Here is a 19,596-nt window from a genome sequence, read left to right as displayed (position 1 = left end):
CTGGAATAAAAATAATTGTTTTCAGCAGCTGCGCACGCCTTCGGGGTTTGCTTGCAATTCTAATAGAGGCGAACACGATATTAAACCAGCACAGGCTTTTCTCAACGCTGTGTGTAAGAGCACAACAAAATGGGATCAGGATGGGACTTTAACTGTTTACTAAAGGCAAATCTTTCATCTATTGGTCCTCTTCTCCTCTTTAGATTTGAATATAATAATAGATGAAGGATTAAATGTAATCTGCTTTTGTCACATTAGTAGACAAACAATGGGGTTTAAGAGCTAAATCGTGCACACCTGAGCATACCTGTGAATCCTGAAAAACGGGTTCAAACACGGTCAGCTGTACTGTAAAAGATACATTTTTATCCCGTGATTTATTTTTGAATGAATCTAATCAGTGGGTGAAAGCTGTTTACGTCCGGGACCGCATCCTGCTTCGTATTATGCACGCACACAAGAAAAACAAACCCAAGTTTTATTGACCATCCCATTCGTCACACACACATGGCTGTGGTCTTGTGGAACAACACCTGGCAGCGCGGACGGACTTGACTGCAACAGGACTCATCTGGTTTCACTATAAAACAGCGCAGCAGTTTGGTGACAGCGATCCCCCAGCCGGTTTCTCCTCTCAGCATTCCTTTCCCTCTTTCCTTGTTATCATGTTCTGTGTTCATGCGCATGTAAAACCACCTAACTGGAGGCATGAAGTGTATAATCAGAAACATTCATCTGCCATCTCTCCCCTTTTCATTTCTTGTGTGTTTTCTCTTGTCTTGCCTTGTCTTTGTTTGTTTTCCTTGAGTGTCTTAACTGTGACTTTTTAGTGTAGACTTAAACATCTTCTGCACACATGACCCCTCAGCCATTCCATGCCTTTGCTCCAACACTCTTTTTTTCTGTGGAGATTTCTATTTGCATGCTTTTCTTATGTATCACTTCATCTCTCCCCTATCCTTACCTCAAATCCTCCACCTGTCTGTGTATTCATTCGTCCACCCCCCCCCACCCACCCCCCATCCACCTCGATAGAGTGGAGGAATGTGAGGAGGATAGCATTGAGGAGGAGAAGGAGGAAGAGGAAGAGGAGACTCCTGTGACTGAGTCTGATTCGGATGAGCAGGAGGGGGCTAATGAGACCACCTCCAGGTATTTTAGGACGTAGTGGTAACATAGCAATGAAATAATGCTTTCATAATGGTCTCGAATGTCTCTTTAGTCCCTGCCTGTCCAGCTGGTTTGCTCTGGTGGCCCATGTTGTTGTAGATTTGCCTGCCGGTCTGCTCAGTTCTGCTTTTACCCATTTATTCCTCTCGATCCATTCCTCTGTTCCTAGCCCCGCTAGACATCTTCCATCCACTGTTCAAAGAACAACCCTTCAGTCCATCACCATCACGTCCAGAAAGGGGTCTGTAAAGGAGACAGAGCAGAGGAATTGGAGTGAACCGACCTCAGCAACAACTACCACCAGCAGCATTTCCTCCCCCTCTACCCCAACCCTTTCTCCCACTGTGTCCTGCACTCACAGTCCTCCAGGACAGCCCTCGCTCCTGGCCACACTGCTGGCCAGAAAAAAGTCTATCGTCACTGTGCCAGCTACCAAGGAGGTGAGCCCGCCGTTGCGCCCCTCCCCCGACCGCCTGCCCTACCTGCCCCACTCGCCCTTCCACCTCTTCTCGTACGATCTCGATGAGGAGCCGTCGCCCCCGGCTCTGGGAAAGCCAAGCGAGGAGTCACCCAAACCAACGACTCCCAGGTCAGATGGGCAGTAAAGCTCACCAATGAATTCAAGAAGCTTTCCTTCTCTTCAGATGTCCTGCTTTTTACTTTGCCAGTTTCCACTTCTGCTTCTGGCTTTTTTTGTGTGTGTGTGTAGGCACCAGTTTGGAGCCACTTTGCATCTCTTTTGTTATTCATCACTTCCCTTCTTTTCAGTTCTTTCACCTCACAGCATCTCACCTTGAGTTTCTCGACTCTTATTGTCACTTTTCGTTCCTTCACGTCTTTTCTTAGTTCCTCCACGACCTCGATGCACTGCAATTTTTTTTTAATGTGCAATCCCCACTTGGCCTCCCAGTAGCATTTCCTTTCCCCTCTTTTCTAAAACAGCACAACCACTGTTTTCTTTTCTTTAACCCTTTCTCACTAGTCTCTCTTTGCTTTTTGCTGAAACTTTGCATTTCCTTACCTTTACCGTCAGGCAAAGATTAGCTGTTAGATTTCTCTCTTTGTGGTTAAAACTAGATTTCCAAAAGATTCACACTTAATCTGTACCAAATTTGTCATGAGAACGCTGCATGAGTAATCAAGTGTTCCCAATCAGAAGTTGAATTACATGCATCAAGTTATAGATAACAAGAATCAGATGTTTTTTTGCTTTGTATTGCACACGCAGCAACAGAACCTTAAATAATATAACGTAAGCTTAAAAAAGAAAGCTCTTGTCTGCTCCGGCATAATAGCTTGACAAGGCCAAAGGTCTTTTTAGCAGACTCTTAGTGAGGACAGACGCCTTGCCTGAAAATTTCCAGGGGCATAATAGAATAAACACGACAGCAGTTAGCAATTAGGGTCACATTCATTTCTGGGTACGAGTTTTGCACTCGCCAGTTAGTCCATGCCATGTTGTGCAACCCTGAGAGGTCACTCTCCCTGTTTTTCTCCCTCAGGAACGGAGCCCTGACGTCCTACTCCTCTCTCAGTACCCCGAGTACACCTACTAGCTCAAGGTGAGAAGCCACAGCAATAACATGAAGTGTGGAAACATCCTTAAACTACGCACCGCCAGACTGTAAACAGGTTCACACACAGGAACAGAGTCATGTGTGTAAAAAATACGGAGCATGTGCGGCCCCACCGTGTTTTCGTGCCGATGACATACTAAAGTGAATGTGATCTAAGCTAGTTGGTTCCAGATTTACTAAACTCTCTGGTAAACCTAAACACATAGAGGCTGGTCTTATGTAAGGGGCGTATGTTGTGTTATGGCTGCTTTATCAGAAGAGAGCAGCAGATTAAAACTCTGCTGCAGAAATCAGGATGACAGGGAATAGAGAAATAAAAATCAATAAATGAAGGAAACTGTTAGGTGAGGCTGTGTGCAGTCAGGAATAGGACCCAAGGTGCAGACTCCGGAGACAGACGTGAACTCAAAAAGGCTTTAATGCTGAACGCAACATGACATAACTAGAAAAACTCAAAATAAACTTACACCGGTGGACATGCAAAACACACAGCAACATAAACGGTAGATCACGACACGGACACAGAGAAACACTGGGCTTAAATACACAGAGGGAGCAATCAGGGAATGGGTAACAGGAGGGAAACACAGCTGGGGCAAATCAGGCCTAACGAGACAAGAGGAAGCAAAACCAGACACATTAACATCAGACATGGACTTTCAAAGTAAAACAGGAAACGCATAACACAGACTGAACAAAGACACAGACTCATATGCAGGCACTACAAAGGGAACAGAGACGTGGGAACAGGGCAGACACAAACACTGACTGAACACGGGGATATAGGAACTTAGGATACACAGACGCGAACTAGACAAGGGGATGCAGGTGATAGGGGAGACATAAGCCATAAGACGGAACTCAAAGAAACCAAAAACTAGAAAGTATAAATAATAACATAAACTCAAACATCCTGGGTCAACGACCCAGGCATCCTAACAGAAACCTCCTTTTCCTCACTCTGTCTCTGCTCCTTCAGACCTGCTCTGGGAGGCCTTCTGTCCTCGTCCTACCGCCAGCACCAAGAATCTTTGGCAGCTGAGCGAGAGCGCCGCCGTGTGGAGAGAGAAGAGAGGCTACAGAAAATAGAAAGAGAGGAGAGGAACAAGCACAGGTGAGGCATCTTTGGTCATAAAATGCTTTATGCGAGAACAATAAATGAATAAAAGCTGTTTTAGTTTGTAGAATGAGTAATTATGTTTCCAAACACCGAAAACGTGTGTGTGTGTGTGTGTGTGTGTGTGTGTGTGTGTGTGTGTGTGTGTGTGTGTGTTGACCTAATTTCCTAAATTACTCAACAGTCTGACAAGAATAGATCATATCATACATAAGACAAAGGTGTGGGACTGTGGGTTAAACTTGTTAGACAGATCTACAGAGCACAGTGTGCGTGATATGATTGCTACCTTTTGAAACAGTTTGTTGTTCCTCTCACAGCCGCGGCTATGTGGATAAAATGGAAGAGGCCCGGCTCGCGCGGGAGGAGAGGTGAGTGTGTGTGTACACTAAATCAAAACAGCACAGAGCCGCTGAATCAGTTGGGATTATGTTTGAGCCGCTGGTTTGGGAAGCTCGGTAATAGCGTAATTGTTCGCAGGTTAAAAGGTGACCATTGCCTGCCAGAGGCTGGACGGGTGGGGGGAGTACTGAGCTGATTTTCTTTGCTCCGTCCGCCTTTCGTTTCCTTAAGAAGCTGTATTTTAACTGCGGCTCTCTGCCAAGGGCCTGATTGTTTTGGCTGTGTGCTGTGAGAAAATCAGGTTCCTGGATTTGTCAAGCCTCTCACAATGAATGGACGTGCACGGCCACAAACACACACACACACCAGAAGAATTTTCATGAGGCTAATAAATCTGTTTGTGTGCAGATGGGAATCACAGGAAGAAAGAGATTTACTCAGAAGGGTTAAGGAGGTCACGATCATATAATAAGGGCTGATGACAGCTGGGTAAATGCCATATCCTCTACGCTGGTCATCACTGACATTTGCGCCTTCTTATAGTTCTTCTTCATCTTCTCCACTCTCTGAGAGTGTGTGCCGAGCACTATTGCTTTTCTTTTTACCCCAGGCTTGTTTCACTCTCCATTTAAAGCTCAGTTAATGCAATAGCACACAGAGTCAATAAGACAGAGCGAAAAAAAAAGGTAAAGGTTGGATTCAACTATGAACAGAAGAAATAAGGCAGAGACAGACAGAAGCCAGAGCTGCAGATGAGCTGCTGAGTGAACATGTGGGAGATTTATCCACGACTTCACTCTGATTTATTTACGGTGTCATGGTCATCAGAAAAAACATGACCTTTTTTTTTTTAATTCCCCAGCTTAGCGTTTAGCTGCCAAACAGCACTGGAACACCTGGTCACGAAGGACGTGCATAAAATCCAATGGCTTTAATAACAGACAACAGACAGAGCAACAACAACATACCTCAGCTCATCTAAAAGAGTCAGTTTACACCAAATTGATGCAATTAAAATGAGCGAATAGAGCGATATGGTTAAAATAATTATACTATTACACCTGCTTCTGGACAAACAAATAAGCCTGTATTTAACTACGTTTATTTCATAGAAACACCATAAAAATAAAAACATCCTTTTGAATTTTTTCTTTTTTTCATTCTTTTTTCTTTTGCTAGCATTTCCTTAATGTACAGGGTGGGCCATTTATATGGATACACCCTAATAAGATGGGAATGGTTGGTGATATTAAAGTCCTGTTTGGGGCACATTAGTATATGTGAGGGGGCAAACTCCTCAAGATGGGTGGTGACCATGGTGGCCATTTAGAAGTCGGCCATCTTGGATACAACTTTTGTTTTTTCAATATGAAGAGGGCCATGTGACACATCAAACGTATTGGTAATGTCACAAGAAAAACAATGGTGTGCTTGGTTTCAATGTAACTTGAATGGTATCACCAGCCATTCCCATGTTATTACGGTGTATCCATATAAATGGCCCACCCTGTATACTGATTAGAGGGTTTAAGGATGGGTGGGTGTGTGAGTTGCTCGAGGGAGACCACCCAGTGACTGAGGCCTGGTGCAGCCTGAAAGACCAACATGGGCCCACCTTCCTGTGGGCACAACCACATGCAGGAAGGGCTGCAGGGGTCCAGTGCATAGTGGATTGTGTGGAGGTCAGAAGTGGAGGCTCTGGTGGTCCGATTCCCTGTTTCCAAAACTGTCTGTAGAAAAATTATGTCTTTATTTTTCTAAAACATGATGAAAACTGGCAGAATAAAAAAAAAAAGCAACATAAACACACACCTGAAAAGCACAACTTAGTCGAGTAGATCATCTTTAAATAAATTTCTTGCACATATTATGTTTGGACTGTTTTTTGTTTTAATTGAAATTAAAATATCGGCAACATTTTAACATCAAAACAAAGAAAAAATTAGTTTGGTAGCTAAAATACAAAAGTTAAACATGATCGCATTATGATTAGCTATAGCACTGATAACAAAAAACTTTGTTAAAGAGCACTTTAAGCTCTTGTGCGTACGTTTTTTAGAGAATATATTTTTTAACAGAAACAGTTTAAATAATACAGGTGACAGTCATAGATGACTGCAGATAAGTCAGGTAACATAGGGAACAAGAACAATGCGTGTGAGTTATTATAGAGTTAGGCTAAGTGCTTTTCTAAACAAGCTCAGGCTTCAAGCACTCTAAATGCTCACATTCTGTTTTTGTTTTCTATGTCTTTATATTGGGGAGCACAGATATCCCTAATATGGTCATGTCAGGTGCACAGCTCTGGGTGTAAGTAAAAGCCCCACCCACCTGCTGTTAAGTCTTTGAGCTGTGAGGGGCAGCCAATCAGTAGAAAAGAATGGTTTAAAAAAAGCTACAACAGCTTTTTCCAGACAGACGATGTACTGTGGGGCTTCAACGTGGCCCAGCATAACATAAGGATTATTTTAAACTAATTGTTGTGTAAATCTGCTCCAGTAAAGGCCCAGAGTTGGAAATGAGCAGGTCCCCCTTTAAAGATGGATACAGTTTATTTAAAAGTGATTTGTTGGCATAAACAGCTGGAGCTTTTATGAGTTTGCCTGTTGGTTCGGGCACCTCGTGTACATTCAGCTCACTCACTCCAGCGTGCAAATGCAAACCAACACATGCTAGTATCTTCTTTCTTCAGACCTCTGAAGTGGACTGATGCTAATGAACCCTGAACAGAAGCTCCACACATTCGTGGTTCGGTGGGAAAGAGGAGGAGTTATAAAGAGAGAGAGAGAGAGAAGGTTGAATCAATGCCCATAAATCTCCATTCTGGCTCGCAGAATGGCAACATTTGGTAGGAGGAGAAAGGGAGGAAGAGGAGAAGAGGAGAGAGAGAGGGAGGGGAAATGGACCTGAGAGCAGAGCTGATGGAGGCACATGTTGAACAGGTTTACTCTGATTCACTTCTGATGTTTAGCCTTTAGAGCAGCCAAACTAACATTAACTTCTCCGCATCTCTCTCATTCTTCTCTCCTGTCCTTCTCCTTGCACTCCCCCCTCCTCCTCCTCCTCCTCCTCTTCTTTAACCTCCCTGTTGCTGCATGTTTCAACTGCTGCTGAAAGCTGAGCATTTGGATAGAGAGGACAAGAGGCTAGTGGGGAGCAAGACAGTGAACCGTTGTGCTGCAGGAAATGAGTGATGAACGCACCGAACGCTTTGTGAACGATTAATGGGGCGAGGTAGAGGAGAGAGGTGGGATTAAATTCTGAAGAGGTAAAGTGGCATGGCAGCTGCAGAGGGGAAAAAAGGCCGGGTGGGAGTTTGGGTTTTTTTGTATTTTTTTAATGAACTCAGGTACTTTGGCAGAGAGCAGTGACAAGTGGTTTAGTTTGGGGTGATTTGGCAAAGACTAACACTGAGAATGGCGCTGCTGTGAGAGCCGAGACAGACATTGTCTAAAGCTCTCTCTGTTTTTTTCTTGTTTTTTACATCCATCCTTTTCCTCTCTTCCTCTTTCAGGTATAAGAACGTGGAACGTCTGGCAGCGGAAGAGTACGAGAGGGAGCGCGTAAGGGTGTCGAGGAATCAACCTGCCGTCGACCTGAACTTTGAACCCTCGGAAGCCTGGCCTCCGTCATCATCACGCAGCAGCACGCCGTCTTCCTTCGCCTCCCAGGAGGACGCAGAGGCTGAGCTTGAAGCAGAGACCCCAACTGCCGTTCCCTGCACTCCACCTGAGACTGGTAGGATTGCTGAGAATCATGTTCGATGCATCGATCTGTCAATGAGGACGTGGATGATTGATTATTAGGAGATATAATCGTCTCTTGTTACAAAACTGTAGCCAGTTGGCACCGATATGTATTCTAAAATATTACTGCTACCGCAGACTGGTATGGATCCTGCACACAACAATATCAGAGCAATGTTTAGGTTCATACCTACCTACTATTTTACAGTCTTTACCTTACTATATAATGCACCTTGGGGCAACTGTTGTTGTGATTTCGCACTATATCAATAAAACTGAATTGAAAATGCCATTGCTTTCTGCAAGATTTCAAACATAAATTGAGTTACAGCTCCTTAGTGCATGCAAAGGCAACATGGATCTACTATGATACATGTAAAGTTTTAGGCGTTAACGGGATCAAGGTTGGGAGCATCCGCTTCTCAGTACCGAGTGCAACGTACCAAAAGAGAAAAAAAACAGCCTTCAATTCAGTTCATTTTATTGCCTAGAGCTGCTTTATATTGTAAAGGAAAGACCTTAAAACGATACAGAAAAAAAAAACGAACAATGAGACAACCCCCTGTGAACAAGCACTTTGGCGACAGTGGGAGGGAAAAACTACTTTTTAGCAGGAAGCCATCTGTCATGACTAGCTGTTCCCGAGGGGAGGGTCCACTTCCACAGAAATCACACTGTGGAAGAGAGGCAAATATTAATAACAACTAATGATTAAATGCATAATGGTGTATAAACACAGAGGGGAAAAAAATGAGTGAAGTAGAAACACCCAGTGAATCATGGGAAGTCCGACGCATCCTAGGCCTATTGCAGTGTAACTAAAGAAGGTTTTGTGGTCACCTGATTCAGTTCTAACTAAAAAGCTAGTTTCTTGTGTCTGCGTGGTGCTTGTCAGACAGTTGCCAAGATTAATATGGATTTATTTTAATGTTAGTAACAGTTTTAATGTTACCTGTAACCATAGACTGTGTGTACAGACGGTTGCAATGATGTGTGAAAGGTGTCCAGTGCTGCTGGCAAATACTTTGAAAACTAATAGTTAAAAACACAGGATGTCCTGTTCAGTTCCTATCTGAGGGGCCTACGGCACTTATTCTCAACCTTGCATGGTTTTTACTTTGCAGCTCACCATTTAAATTAACATACAGACGCGAGGGAAAAGAAGCAGCAAGAGGGAGACAGATTGTGGAAAGTAGTAAGAGGAGAGGATACTTTTGGAAAAGAGTGAGGGGATATGGGTGAAGGGGTGAAATGAACTTTTGAAAGACGTTTTTGAATGTGCCGTGCCAAAACATCCATGCAAGGAAACAGCCTCGTTTTGGGAGTGCACGCAAACTGAAGTTGTGTCGCTCACACAGGCTGGTGTTTGAGGCCTCGCGCTGCCGTGTTATTCTAACCCTGCCGGTCTCAGTGCGTGGACTGTGCTGTTGAGTTATGGGTGTCTACCGTGTACACGTGTGTGTTTCGGTGTAAACAGGAACTTAATTCTTCATTTCCTGCTCATATCCTGGTCCTGCCACAGCCTGGCTTTGTGTATGTGCTGTATTATTTACATTCTGTGTTTTTGCTTTTCTTGTCACGAGCAACACAGGTGCCTTTAAAATACATCTTTCAAACAGTATTTTGTCATAGATATGTCACATGTAGTGCCATACAGTATGTTTCTGTGTGACTGAACTTCAATGGAAGTTGTAAAAAAACATGAGAGGAGGTAAATAACTCTGATGTTTTTGTGACAGAAGAAGCCAACAACTTTAGTGCCAGCGTAGACGCAGAGGAGAAAGAGGCAGAAGCCACTGCTGAGGAAGAGGAAGGACGGAAAGATGTGGAAATAGAGGAGGAAGTGACAGCAGAAAGGGAAGAGGAAGAAGTTGAGGAACAGGCAGAGGAACCAGAGAAGGAGAGAGAGGAGGCAGAGGAGGACAGTGGCATCCTGAGCGACAAGGAACGGCAGAATGAGGAAGTAAATGAAAAGGACAACTGCTCAGCCTCCAGCATCTCCTCCGCCAGCAGCACTCTGGAAAGAGAGGAGAGGGGCAGCAATGAGAGCGGTGGGTTTTAAAAGGAAAAAGTGGAAATTAATAAATTTTTATGATTTAGATTTGGTTTCAAGAACCTGCATTTATGATTCATTTCACTCTAATGAAACTAGAAAGTCACTGAGCTGCAGTGTGCGTTTTGTTCCTTTCCGTCTTTAACCACATCGCCCTCTTTCCAGGCTTTAAGGAGGCAGAGGTGAATGAGAACTGCAACAAACTCCTCAACAGCAAACTCTTTATGCTCGACATGCTGTACTCCCAGAACAAGAAGCCCAGCGATGAGGAGGAAGAGGAAGATGTGGACAAGGAGAAGGGGGAAGGGGAGGACAAAGAGGCTCAGCAGGATGCAAACAGGCAACCTGGGGAAGACCAAGAGAAGAACAGCAGGGACGAGAAGTCGGACCATCGCGGCAGCATCCGACCGATCGCCGAGCGGTTCGGAGACTTGATCAAGGACATCAGCACGACTCACGCTCATTTGGACAGCCCAGCCAACGAGCCCCCTCCTCCCCCGCCCAAAAAGGAATCGGACACGATCTGGGACCAGCTGCTGGCCAGCCCTCGAGAGCTGCGCATCGGGGACATCAACTTCACCGACCTGACAGAGGAAGACGACAAGGACATCCTCGATGCCGTTTTGATGGGGGGCTGCGGCGAGCTCCCGCCCCTGCCTCCGCCTCCGCCCTGCATCCCCCGCTTCCCTCCACCCCCACCCATGTTGGGCAGTTGCCCTCCGCCACCACCCTTATTTGGCAGCATGAGGCCTCCACCTCCTCCTTCATTTAACGCCCTAATTCCAGTGCCTCCTCCCCCAGAGCCGCCTCTCTTTAACAAAAAGAAGAAGACGATCAGACTCTTCTGGAGTGAGGTGAGAAAAAAAACACTCACGTTATAATTTTAATTATGAATGCAGAAAAGTACCAACAGATACAGTGTAATAAAATACCACCTGGAAAGCATCTGATTGGCTTCATTTTACAGCGTGACAGCTGCCTAAAACACACTGTCAGTGCAGCAAAAGCATAGGATAGGAAAACACACAATGGAACAATCAGTCATGGATTGGACTCCCCAGAGCTCAGACCTCAACATTATCGAGGCAGCGTGGAATCATCCTGACAGAGAACAGGATAAAAGACAGTCAATATCCAAAGAAGAGCTTTGAAAGTCCTTTAAGAAGCCCGGAGAACTATTCCTGAAGCCTGAAAGGAAAATACAGGAAAGTTTACCTAAAAGTGTTCAGGCAGAATAAAGGTGGTCGTACTGAATACGGACTTTGAAGCTTGTTATAATTGTACTTACTCTTGTTTTTACCTTTTTATACTATATTTCCAAGTGTGTTTGCTGACGTTGAAACAAATTGCTGTGCATGTTTCCCTATTTCTATATATTTGCTAGCAAAATATATAGAAATGAGGGGTGGGTGAAGACTTTTGCACGGCATTATAGTATGCTATAATTCGCACATCATTTAAATCCCTTATTCAACCGACAATAACACATCAAATACAGGCAACAGGACGTTGTTATTACATTTTGAAAAATATATTCCTACTGTGTTACACATTGTGAGCATTCAGGACCTGAGGTGTCCAGTCCTAGAGTATGTGTTAGTTTGTCTGGAAGTCTTTCGAGTGTTTTCTATTTCTTGCACGGTAGATTTATAACTTGGATCCGTCTGTGCAACAGTGAAGTATAATCACTTTCAGTGGTGATTTTTAATACTGCTCGAGGGCCTAAACAATATAAGCATTTAAGATTTATTCGACTATGTCCGTATTCTCTATTGCCGAAGATGCTATGGGCCAAAATACCAAGTTGATTTTTTTTTTTTTTAACTGCATGTTTCCATTAGCCAGTTAAGATGAAACAGTCACCAGAAACAATGACTCACTCAACATGTTCCTTTGGCCGCTGGTATTTGTGGTTCGTTGAGTTCAGAGTCTCTCATTTACCTCTTTTATTGTAGGAAGTGGGAGTCTGACACATGTCTCCATCTGATGCACTCATGCTTGTTTTGTTTGTGATCAGGTGCGTCCGACAGACTGTCAGTACAGGGACTACAAGAGGAGTGGAGAGTCATTCTGGTCCAAACTGGAACCGGTGAAGTTGGACACAGCCAAACTGGAACACCTGTTTGAGACAAAGTCAAAGGAAATACCAGTTACAAAGGTATGTAACTGTACGATACTGACTCCAAAAACTAGTTCTAGCAGCATCTAAGAGAAGTGCCGCGAGATTATCCATTTAATAACAATAAATAGAACTAGTTCAAAATTTGCTTTTTATATAAATTATCAAATCTTTGTCAAGCAGTTAAAAGTTTTTGTCCATTATTTTTTTACTTTGAAGGCAGATTTTTCACAGGTTAAACAAGGTCATGTGTGTCTTGATCCTGATCAAACGGTGCAGTCGGTTGTAATTCTCACAAAGCCTCAAAATAAGAAAAATATGATCTGCAAAGAAGGGAAGATAAAGCCAGGCCTCTCGCACTTTGAACTCCTGATCCACTGCTACCCCCCCCCCAAATATATTTTTGAGCTGAATGAGTTAGTAGTAGGTCACTTCAGTTCAGCTACTGGACTACAAATAATGTGACGGCATGATGGTGGTCTGTAGTTATCAAAGCAGCAGTGGACCACCGGTGCACTGAAGCCATCTGAGGTCAGAAGAAGCTTCATTCATGTTGCTCTCATAATGTGCATTCTTAACCTTCCTATTAAAATAACATGGTTAGAATATTTAAAATCAAATAAAGTTTCCCTTCTACAGCCGGTGTACTTTTGTGACACGTATTTCTTTTGTCTCCAAGCTTAAAGGTACAGTCAGTCGTTTGTTTTTTATTTATTTAATAGAAAAAAAAGAATGTTGTACACATAAATTTACATTGAGTAGCGTGTAAGTACGTCTTCCAACAAACTGATGTATTCTCATGAGCTTAATCAATACATGAAAAATACATAGGACTAGACACTGGTTTGTGAAGTCCCACCATCATGTATGTGGCTATACAGCAGACACATATGTAGTACAACAAAGTTAGAGTAAAAAGGGAACTCAGGCATTTGCGTCCTGTGGAGGCAAATTTTAATTCATGTCTGCACGTTCCGACTCTGAATATGAAGGATCATACCATTTTTTTATCATCTGAGAGGGGTCCTGTTCATCAAAGAAGGAAAAATGGAGTGAAAAAAACAAAACACAACCACTATCTGAAAAAAATCTCTTGAATTGATTTCAGCGCTCTAACACAGCGGTCCCCAACCCCCGGGCCTCGGACCGGTACCGGTCCGTGAGTCATTTGGTACCGGGCCGCGAGAGTTGAGGCTCAGGTGTGAAAAGTATGGTTTTCAGGGTTTTTATCGGTTTTCAGCGTTATTTTGTTATCATTTTGATCGTTCACTCGGTTTTCCTTGGTCTTTTCACGTGTGTTATGAATACATCTTCTTTTTTTCGGTACCGGTACTAGTTTTATTTTGTTGTATTTATCCGCGACACCTTAAAGGCCGGTCCGTGAAAATATTGTCGGGCATAAACCGGTCCGTGGCGCAAAAAAGGTTGGAGACCGCTGCTCTAACACACAAAAACATGCTATGAACATGCTTATTTATTCCCAATATTGTTGCAATTGCATACCGCCAGCAGAGTAGACATGCAACCCCTCTGTCTCCAGGTAGCTTAAAACTATTGGAAGGAAACATCAAACATATAAACTGTATTTACACATTGCATAGTTACAAAAAGACACATGTTAATCCTCGTCTTGTTCTAATAAAAAACAGTCACAAGTTTCTGTTTGGATGGCAAAAAGGTCTTGTGGTCTTTGTACAAACTCACATTGTGTTGTACTTAAATTCCTACACAGTATATTAACTTTTCCTTCATTCTGGGAGTGCAGCTCCACGTTGTTGAAATTTCTAATCCTTACAAGCCCATAAACCAGACCACACTGAGAAACGAGACGCAGAAAATACAGGAGGGAGCAAAACAGAGATCCAGCAGTGACCCCCCCCTCCCCCCGTCTGTATTTTTATGCTCCAGAAAACAGCGGCCGATGGCAAACGCCAAGAGATCATCGTTTTGGATTCCAAAAGGAGCAACGCCATCAATATTGGTCTGACAGTCCTGCCTCCACCTCGCACCATCAAGACAGCCATCCTCAACTTTGACGAGTATGCTCTCAACAAGGAGGGCATAGAGGTGAGAGATTCAAACAATGGTAAAAAAGAAAGGGAGTGATAAACAGATCACATCTGCACTTTGCTGTCCTCTCTAATCCCACAATTTCATTTTTCCACTCGCAGAAAATCCTGACGATGATCCCCACAGAGGAGGAGAAGCAGAAGATTCAGGAGGCTCAGCTGGCCAACCCTGATGTCCCGCTGGGCTCTGCAGAGCAGTTTCTCCTCACCCTGTCCTCCATCAGTGAGCTCTCTGCCAGACTCCAGCTCTGGGCCTTTAAAATGGACTACGAGGCAACGGAGAAGGTGAAACAACAAAAACCTCAAGAGTGTTAAGAAAAATGTACTTTCCATAAGGGGAGGGAACCAACACCATCACTACATCCACATTTGAAATGATACTTAGCAAGTAAAAGTGGTTTCCTTAAAGCAGAAACAGACCACAGAGGTTTGAGCAAATGTGCTCAGCATGTGTGCTTATTGTGTGTACTCTTTAAACCCGTATCACTAAGTATCAACATCCTTTTAGTACAAAGAACATCCGCAAAGCATCAACATAGTTACATCATGACAAAATATGCACGCTTATTAGCGGCACCTCGTCTTCTTCTGGCACGGCGTCGTGTTTTATTTGAGCGAAGAATGCATCCAGGAGGAGAAGTTCAAAGCCAAAGCCTGGAGTATGAGAAACATGCTGCCCCTCTGTTACCGCCCTGTAAATTTTACAGCATCCAGCGGGATGTTGTTGTCTTTAATCTCCATGTAAGGCACGATTCCCCCCACCGCATATTCGGCAGAGCCGTGCTCCCGGCTCCGCTTTGGAAGTGGAAGCTTTAATGGAGGGAAGCACAGCATGCAGGCACACAAACACATGCACTCAAGAGAACCGGCTGCACAGAAACAAGAGGTCGACTTAATCAGAAACATGTTTCGTGCTGAAGTTTGACTGAAGCAGCAACCTCTGTGGCAACCTCTCGCGACCTTAAACAAGAGCAGATGATTTTAGGTGGCAGACAACATGCACCTGTTCGCTGTTTATTTAATGGCAGACTAATGAAACACATGTCTTTGGGAGTCTTAATTAACTTGTATGTGTGTGTGTGTGTGTGTGTGTGTGTGTGTGTGTGTGTGTTTTCCTACTAGGAAGTAGCAGAGCCACTGCAGGATCTGAAGGAGGGTATGGATCAGCTGGAGAAGAACAAAACTATCCGCTACGTCCTCTCTACGCTGCTCTCCATCGGAAACTTCCTCAACGGCACCAATGTGAGTCATGACTATTACATCAGATTACTGGGAGACAAGTCAGTAGAATCTGAGTTTGTTTCTCAAAATAAACACAACATTCCTGTTCCAGGCTAAAGGCTTCGAGCTGACCTATTTGGAGAAGGTTCCAGAAGTAAAGGACACGGTCCATAAGCAGTCACTGCTCCATCACGTTTGCTCTGTGGTGGTGGAAAACTTCCCTCAGAGCACCGACCTCTACTCAGAGATAGGAGCCATCACGCGCTCTGCAAAAGTATGCTGTGCATTCACTGCTAACCTATTCTGCATCTCTACACTGTAAAAGATCAAGACTTACATTTGCTTGAATTTTGTCAAAATAAGTCCAAAAACCTAAAAAGATAAAACATAATTTTTTTCCCCTGACTGAACTGAAGTTGGAAGCACCTCACGCCACAATCAAATTATCAACCCGCAGCCAATAATCATTTAAATTTCAGAGCAGAAGGGGAAAGGAACCTTACCTGTTAAACATGCAAACAAAAGCTGTTGAGGAAAAGTGTATCCCTGGTTAGTTGTTGGTTGAATGTGTGTGTGTGATCCCAGGGCCTTTTTGAAGGTTGAGACGTGGTTTTTGGTTTAAAATTGGTGTTGTTTAGGATGAATTATTAGACACACATTTAAAAAAATGTATGTGCAAGAGTAGTTGTCCTAAATATTTATAACAATTAAAAGTTTCACTTCTATCACCATGAAAGTTTTGAATGTGGTTGGATACTTTTAGGTGACCTTATAAATACCATGCATTTTGATTTATTAGTGCTTAAAATAAATTTATGTATGACCAGAGGATTTTGACCCACTGTAGATTAAATTAAATTAATTAAACTGTAGATTTGCAATGGCCAGATCAAGGCAAGAGCCAGTGGCATATAGAATAGTGTCATCAGCATGTAAATTCTACATTGCAGTTTTGAGTGGCTGAGATAAAGTTGCTTATATAGAGAGTGAATAAAAGAGGTCCAAGAATAGATCCCTGTGGAACACCTATATAAATGGTAAGTGGACTTTAAAATGGACCTGAAACCATTAGAGGGGCTGTTCATCCAGACAACTGAGAATCATTTTTGAAGTAAAATTCAATATAAGCCGAGGACATAAAGATGAACACACATATAGACATTCTTTAAATCTTTAGTATCATTTTACATAAATCTTGTAAATGGGCACTAACATCGGCATAACTTTGTGCTGAACATTGGGGAGGTCAAGATCTCTGTCTAAATAAATAAATAAATCTGGGTAAATTCCCAGATGATTAAACGTGCAACTATTTTGCTGGTAATAACTGAAATAAGTAAAGAAAATCAACAGCCTATTTATGCAAGATAATTCCTAATTTTATTGGGGGGTTATATTGGTTGGGTCTGATTATTGGAGGGGCCATAAACCCCAAATCTCCCTGGAAATTACGCCCCTGGGCACTAAGATATCCTGTGTTTGAGTAATTTGAATTGGATTGTATAAACGTTATTTTCAACAGGTGGATTTTGACCAGCTGCAGGAGAACTTGTGTCAAATGGAGCGGCGCTGCAAAGCCTCGTGGGACCACCTGAAGGTGATTGCCAAGCACGAGATGAAGCCCCAGCTGAAGCAGAAGATGTCCGACTTCCTCAAAGATTGCGCAGAGCGAATCATCATCCTTAAGATTGTTCACCGCAGGATCATCAACAGGTAGCTCGTCTCACAGTTTGAATCATGTATTATTGATGTTTACCACAAAAAAAAAACAAAAAACTAATTAGTCTACTAAAACCAACACTGTGCTGTGTGAATGAGGAAATCTGTGTAGTGCAACACATAAAACAGGAGGTAGGAAGAGTTGCCATCACCCTCATCTTCTTCCTTTCAGGTTCCACTCCTTCCTGCTGTTCCTTGGTCACCCGGCCTACAGTGTGAGAGAGATCAGCGTCCACAGGTTCAGTAAAATCCTCAGCGAGTTTGCGCTGGAGTACCGGACCACCCGAGAGCGTGTGCTGCAGCAGAAACAGAAACGAGCCGACCATCGCGAGCGCAACAAGACCCGAGGAAAGATGATCATGGACGTAAACACTGCTGTGAGTATTTCTCTCTCTCAAACACGCACACACACACACACACACACACACACACACACACACACACACACACACACTTCCAACCCCTTTTTGTTCTTCAAACTGAAGTGCTGCTTTTTCATCTTTCTAACTTCATTCTATTCTATCCGCAACTATTCTTTGACTTTCACTCTTTATTTCTCCCATAGTCTGATGATGAAGAGGAGCGTGAGGTATCAACTGTCTGTGTGTTTGTGTGCATGAATCCACTAACTGCATCTAAACGACTAAACGATACGTCAAAGGCACCAGGCACTGTACTGTTTGCAGTTGGATGTTTTTCTTGGTGCTTCCACTTTGCCGTGTTAAAGTTCAGAATACTCAGCTGCTAAATTCTGATCCTCTTTGATTCCGTCTCGCTCCAACAGTGTGGTCGGAGTAGCGCAGGGAGCAACAACAGCGCCCCCAGTGGGGGTCAGGAAATTGAGCAGCCTCAGGGTTTGGAGCATGCCGAGGATGCTGCAGAGCACGAGCACATGAAAGCGGTGCTGAGAACCAGCCTCAGTGGCAGTGACAAGGAGGGCAGCGGCGTGCCGGGACTGCGGACACGGACCAGGTCACGGCCTGGACGAGGAGGTGGGGAAGGGAGAAAGAAGATTTCTGGAGTTGGGTCACTCGAAAGGATTTCCCTACTAAAGATTTTCTCACCTGTTTATGCAGGACGCAGCATGCAGGCATGGACTCCGCCTGTGGAGGACCCTCAGATCTGTGGAGATGATGCTGCAGACGAAATCATGGAGCGCATAGTGAGGTCAGCCACTCAGGGTCCAGGAACCAGAACCCAGCCCAGAGAGAGGAGGAGATCCAGGGCCAACCGCAAGTCATGTACGAGCTCACCTCTGTCCCAACTGCACATGTCACGCTAATTTAAGTTCTGAATATATCAGGTTTTCAAACTGAAAGCATGACCATGAAAATGTATCTAATCTAAGAAACTGACTGCACCGTGGATGATGAGTAACACCTCCAAGAAGACATCAGGAAACAAGCATAAGAAAAAATATGTGAAATATAGTTTGAGATTTTTCAAAAAAGAAAAAAAAAACACTTCAAAATCATGACACTGCTTTCATATAAATATAAAGCTAAATACAGCAATCAGAGTAGCTGAAAGCGAAGGGAAATTAAGCACCTTAAAGTCACTACAGGCAAAAACATAATTGTTTCTACATGAGGTAGAGTACAGTTTGTAGACTGTATATAAAAGATGGACTCTATACAGATCCTTAAATGACACACTGTGGTTATTAAAGTCCTGCTGCTGAAACCACAAGCATGGTGTTTTATCTGTCTTATCTTTCTAAAACCAAACATTACCTACCTGGTGCCTGGTGGGTCTAACATGAAACCGAGTTTTCACACACACACACACACACGTATATAGTTATTTTTTGCTTCCCAAACATGTTTTATTTCATACTAGTAAATGTCTGCTTAGATGTATATTTTAGTATTTTATTTGTTGGAAATTTCAGAAAGTTGTTGCATATTTAATGAGAGTATATTTCATTCGCTCATTCGGATCAAGGAGTCTAACCCATGCTTGAGTCAAAGGCTCTCATAAACCCCCAGCTGCTCCACTCTGCATGCCAAATATACACGTTTCTCTCCAATGTCTCCATTAAATGTGCTCAGAGTAGAAGATATGTTTTCCACATACTCTGAGCCAGAAATCATTACTTCAGCAGCTTTTACATATAAGTTTTTACATACCAGACTTTCCAGCTCAGGTCCTGTGTGTTGGAACCTTTCAGATCCTGATTTTTTTTTCTAGCAGCACATTGATAGGAAATAAAGTCATAAAACGTAATATTCAGAATCCTCCGTGTGTAAACAGTTTATTTTTTCTATTAGTCAACAAAGTGAAATTTGGCTTTATCTCATACTTAGACATCTCTTTGCAAATACCGAGGTGGTAATTTAGATGGCTAGGAGCTCATCTGCATGTTTAAACATGCAATTTCAAAAAACCTATTCACGTCAAAAAATAGATTTCTAATGTAAGCACTCAACTGCATAAGTTTAATGGTTATTTATGGCCTCTTAA

At 43.3% G+C, this 19,596-nt stretch overlaps 1 protein-coding gene across 10 annotated transcripts in view; it reads left to right on the top strand.

The window, feature by feature from the left end:
• Window positions 1-19,596, top strand: part of fhod3a (formin homology 2 domain containing 3a) — a 69,439-nt gene that overhangs the window by 47,855 nt on the left and 1,988 nt on the right. For 3 of the 10 annotated variants that reach the window (XM_085263000.1, XM_085262997.1, XM_085263004.1), the window contains 18 exons: window positions 1,036-1,152; window positions 1,340-1,759; window positions 2,673-2,732; window positions 3,727-3,861; window positions 4,185-4,235; window positions 7,721-7,944; window positions 9,692-10,003; window positions 10,171-10,859; window positions 12,023-12,163; window positions 14,033-14,191; window positions 14,296-14,478; window positions 15,316-15,435; window positions 15,527-15,688; window positions 16,937-17,127; window positions 17,306-17,510; window positions 17,699-17,722; window positions 17,918-18,125; window positions 18,210-18,374. In XM_085263000.1, the coding sequence (XP_085119126.1) occupies window positions 1,036-1,152; window positions 1,340-1,759; window positions 2,673-2,732; window positions 3,727-3,861; window positions 4,185-4,235; window positions 7,721-7,944; window positions 9,692-10,003; window positions 10,171-10,859; window positions 12,023-12,163; window positions 14,033-14,191; window positions 14,296-14,478; window positions 15,316-15,435; window positions 15,527-15,688; window positions 16,937-17,127; window positions 17,306-17,510; window positions 17,699-17,722; window positions 17,918-18,125; window positions 18,210-18,374 (3,566 nt within the window). The remainder of the gene's footprint in view (window positions 1-1,035; window positions 1,153-1,339; window positions 1,760-2,672; window positions 2,733-3,726; window positions 3,862-4,184; window positions 4,236-7,720; window positions 7,945-9,691; window positions 10,004-10,170; window positions 10,860-12,022; window positions 12,164-14,032; window positions 14,192-14,295; window positions 14,479-15,315; window positions 15,436-15,526; window positions 15,689-16,936; window positions 17,128-17,305; window positions 17,511-17,698; window positions 17,723-17,917; window positions 18,126-18,209; window positions 18,375-19,596) is intronic. The other 7 variants (XM_085263005.1, XM_085263003.1, XM_085263007.1 and 4 more) reach the window with 5 other exon arrangements.

Source organism: Mchenga conophoros, linkage group LG22, assembly GCF_057382185.1.
Source record: "Mchenga conophoros isolate Kocher_MC1m ecotype Shallow Benthic linkage group LG22, M_conophoros_male_GT1.1, whole genome shotgun sequence".
Taxonomy (NCBI): domain Eukaryota; kingdom Metazoa; phylum Chordata; class Actinopteri; order Cichliformes; family Cichlidae; genus Mchenga; species Mchenga conophoros.
Note: the sequence above shows the minus strand (reverse complement) of the source record. Positions and strands in the feature narration are given on the sequence as shown.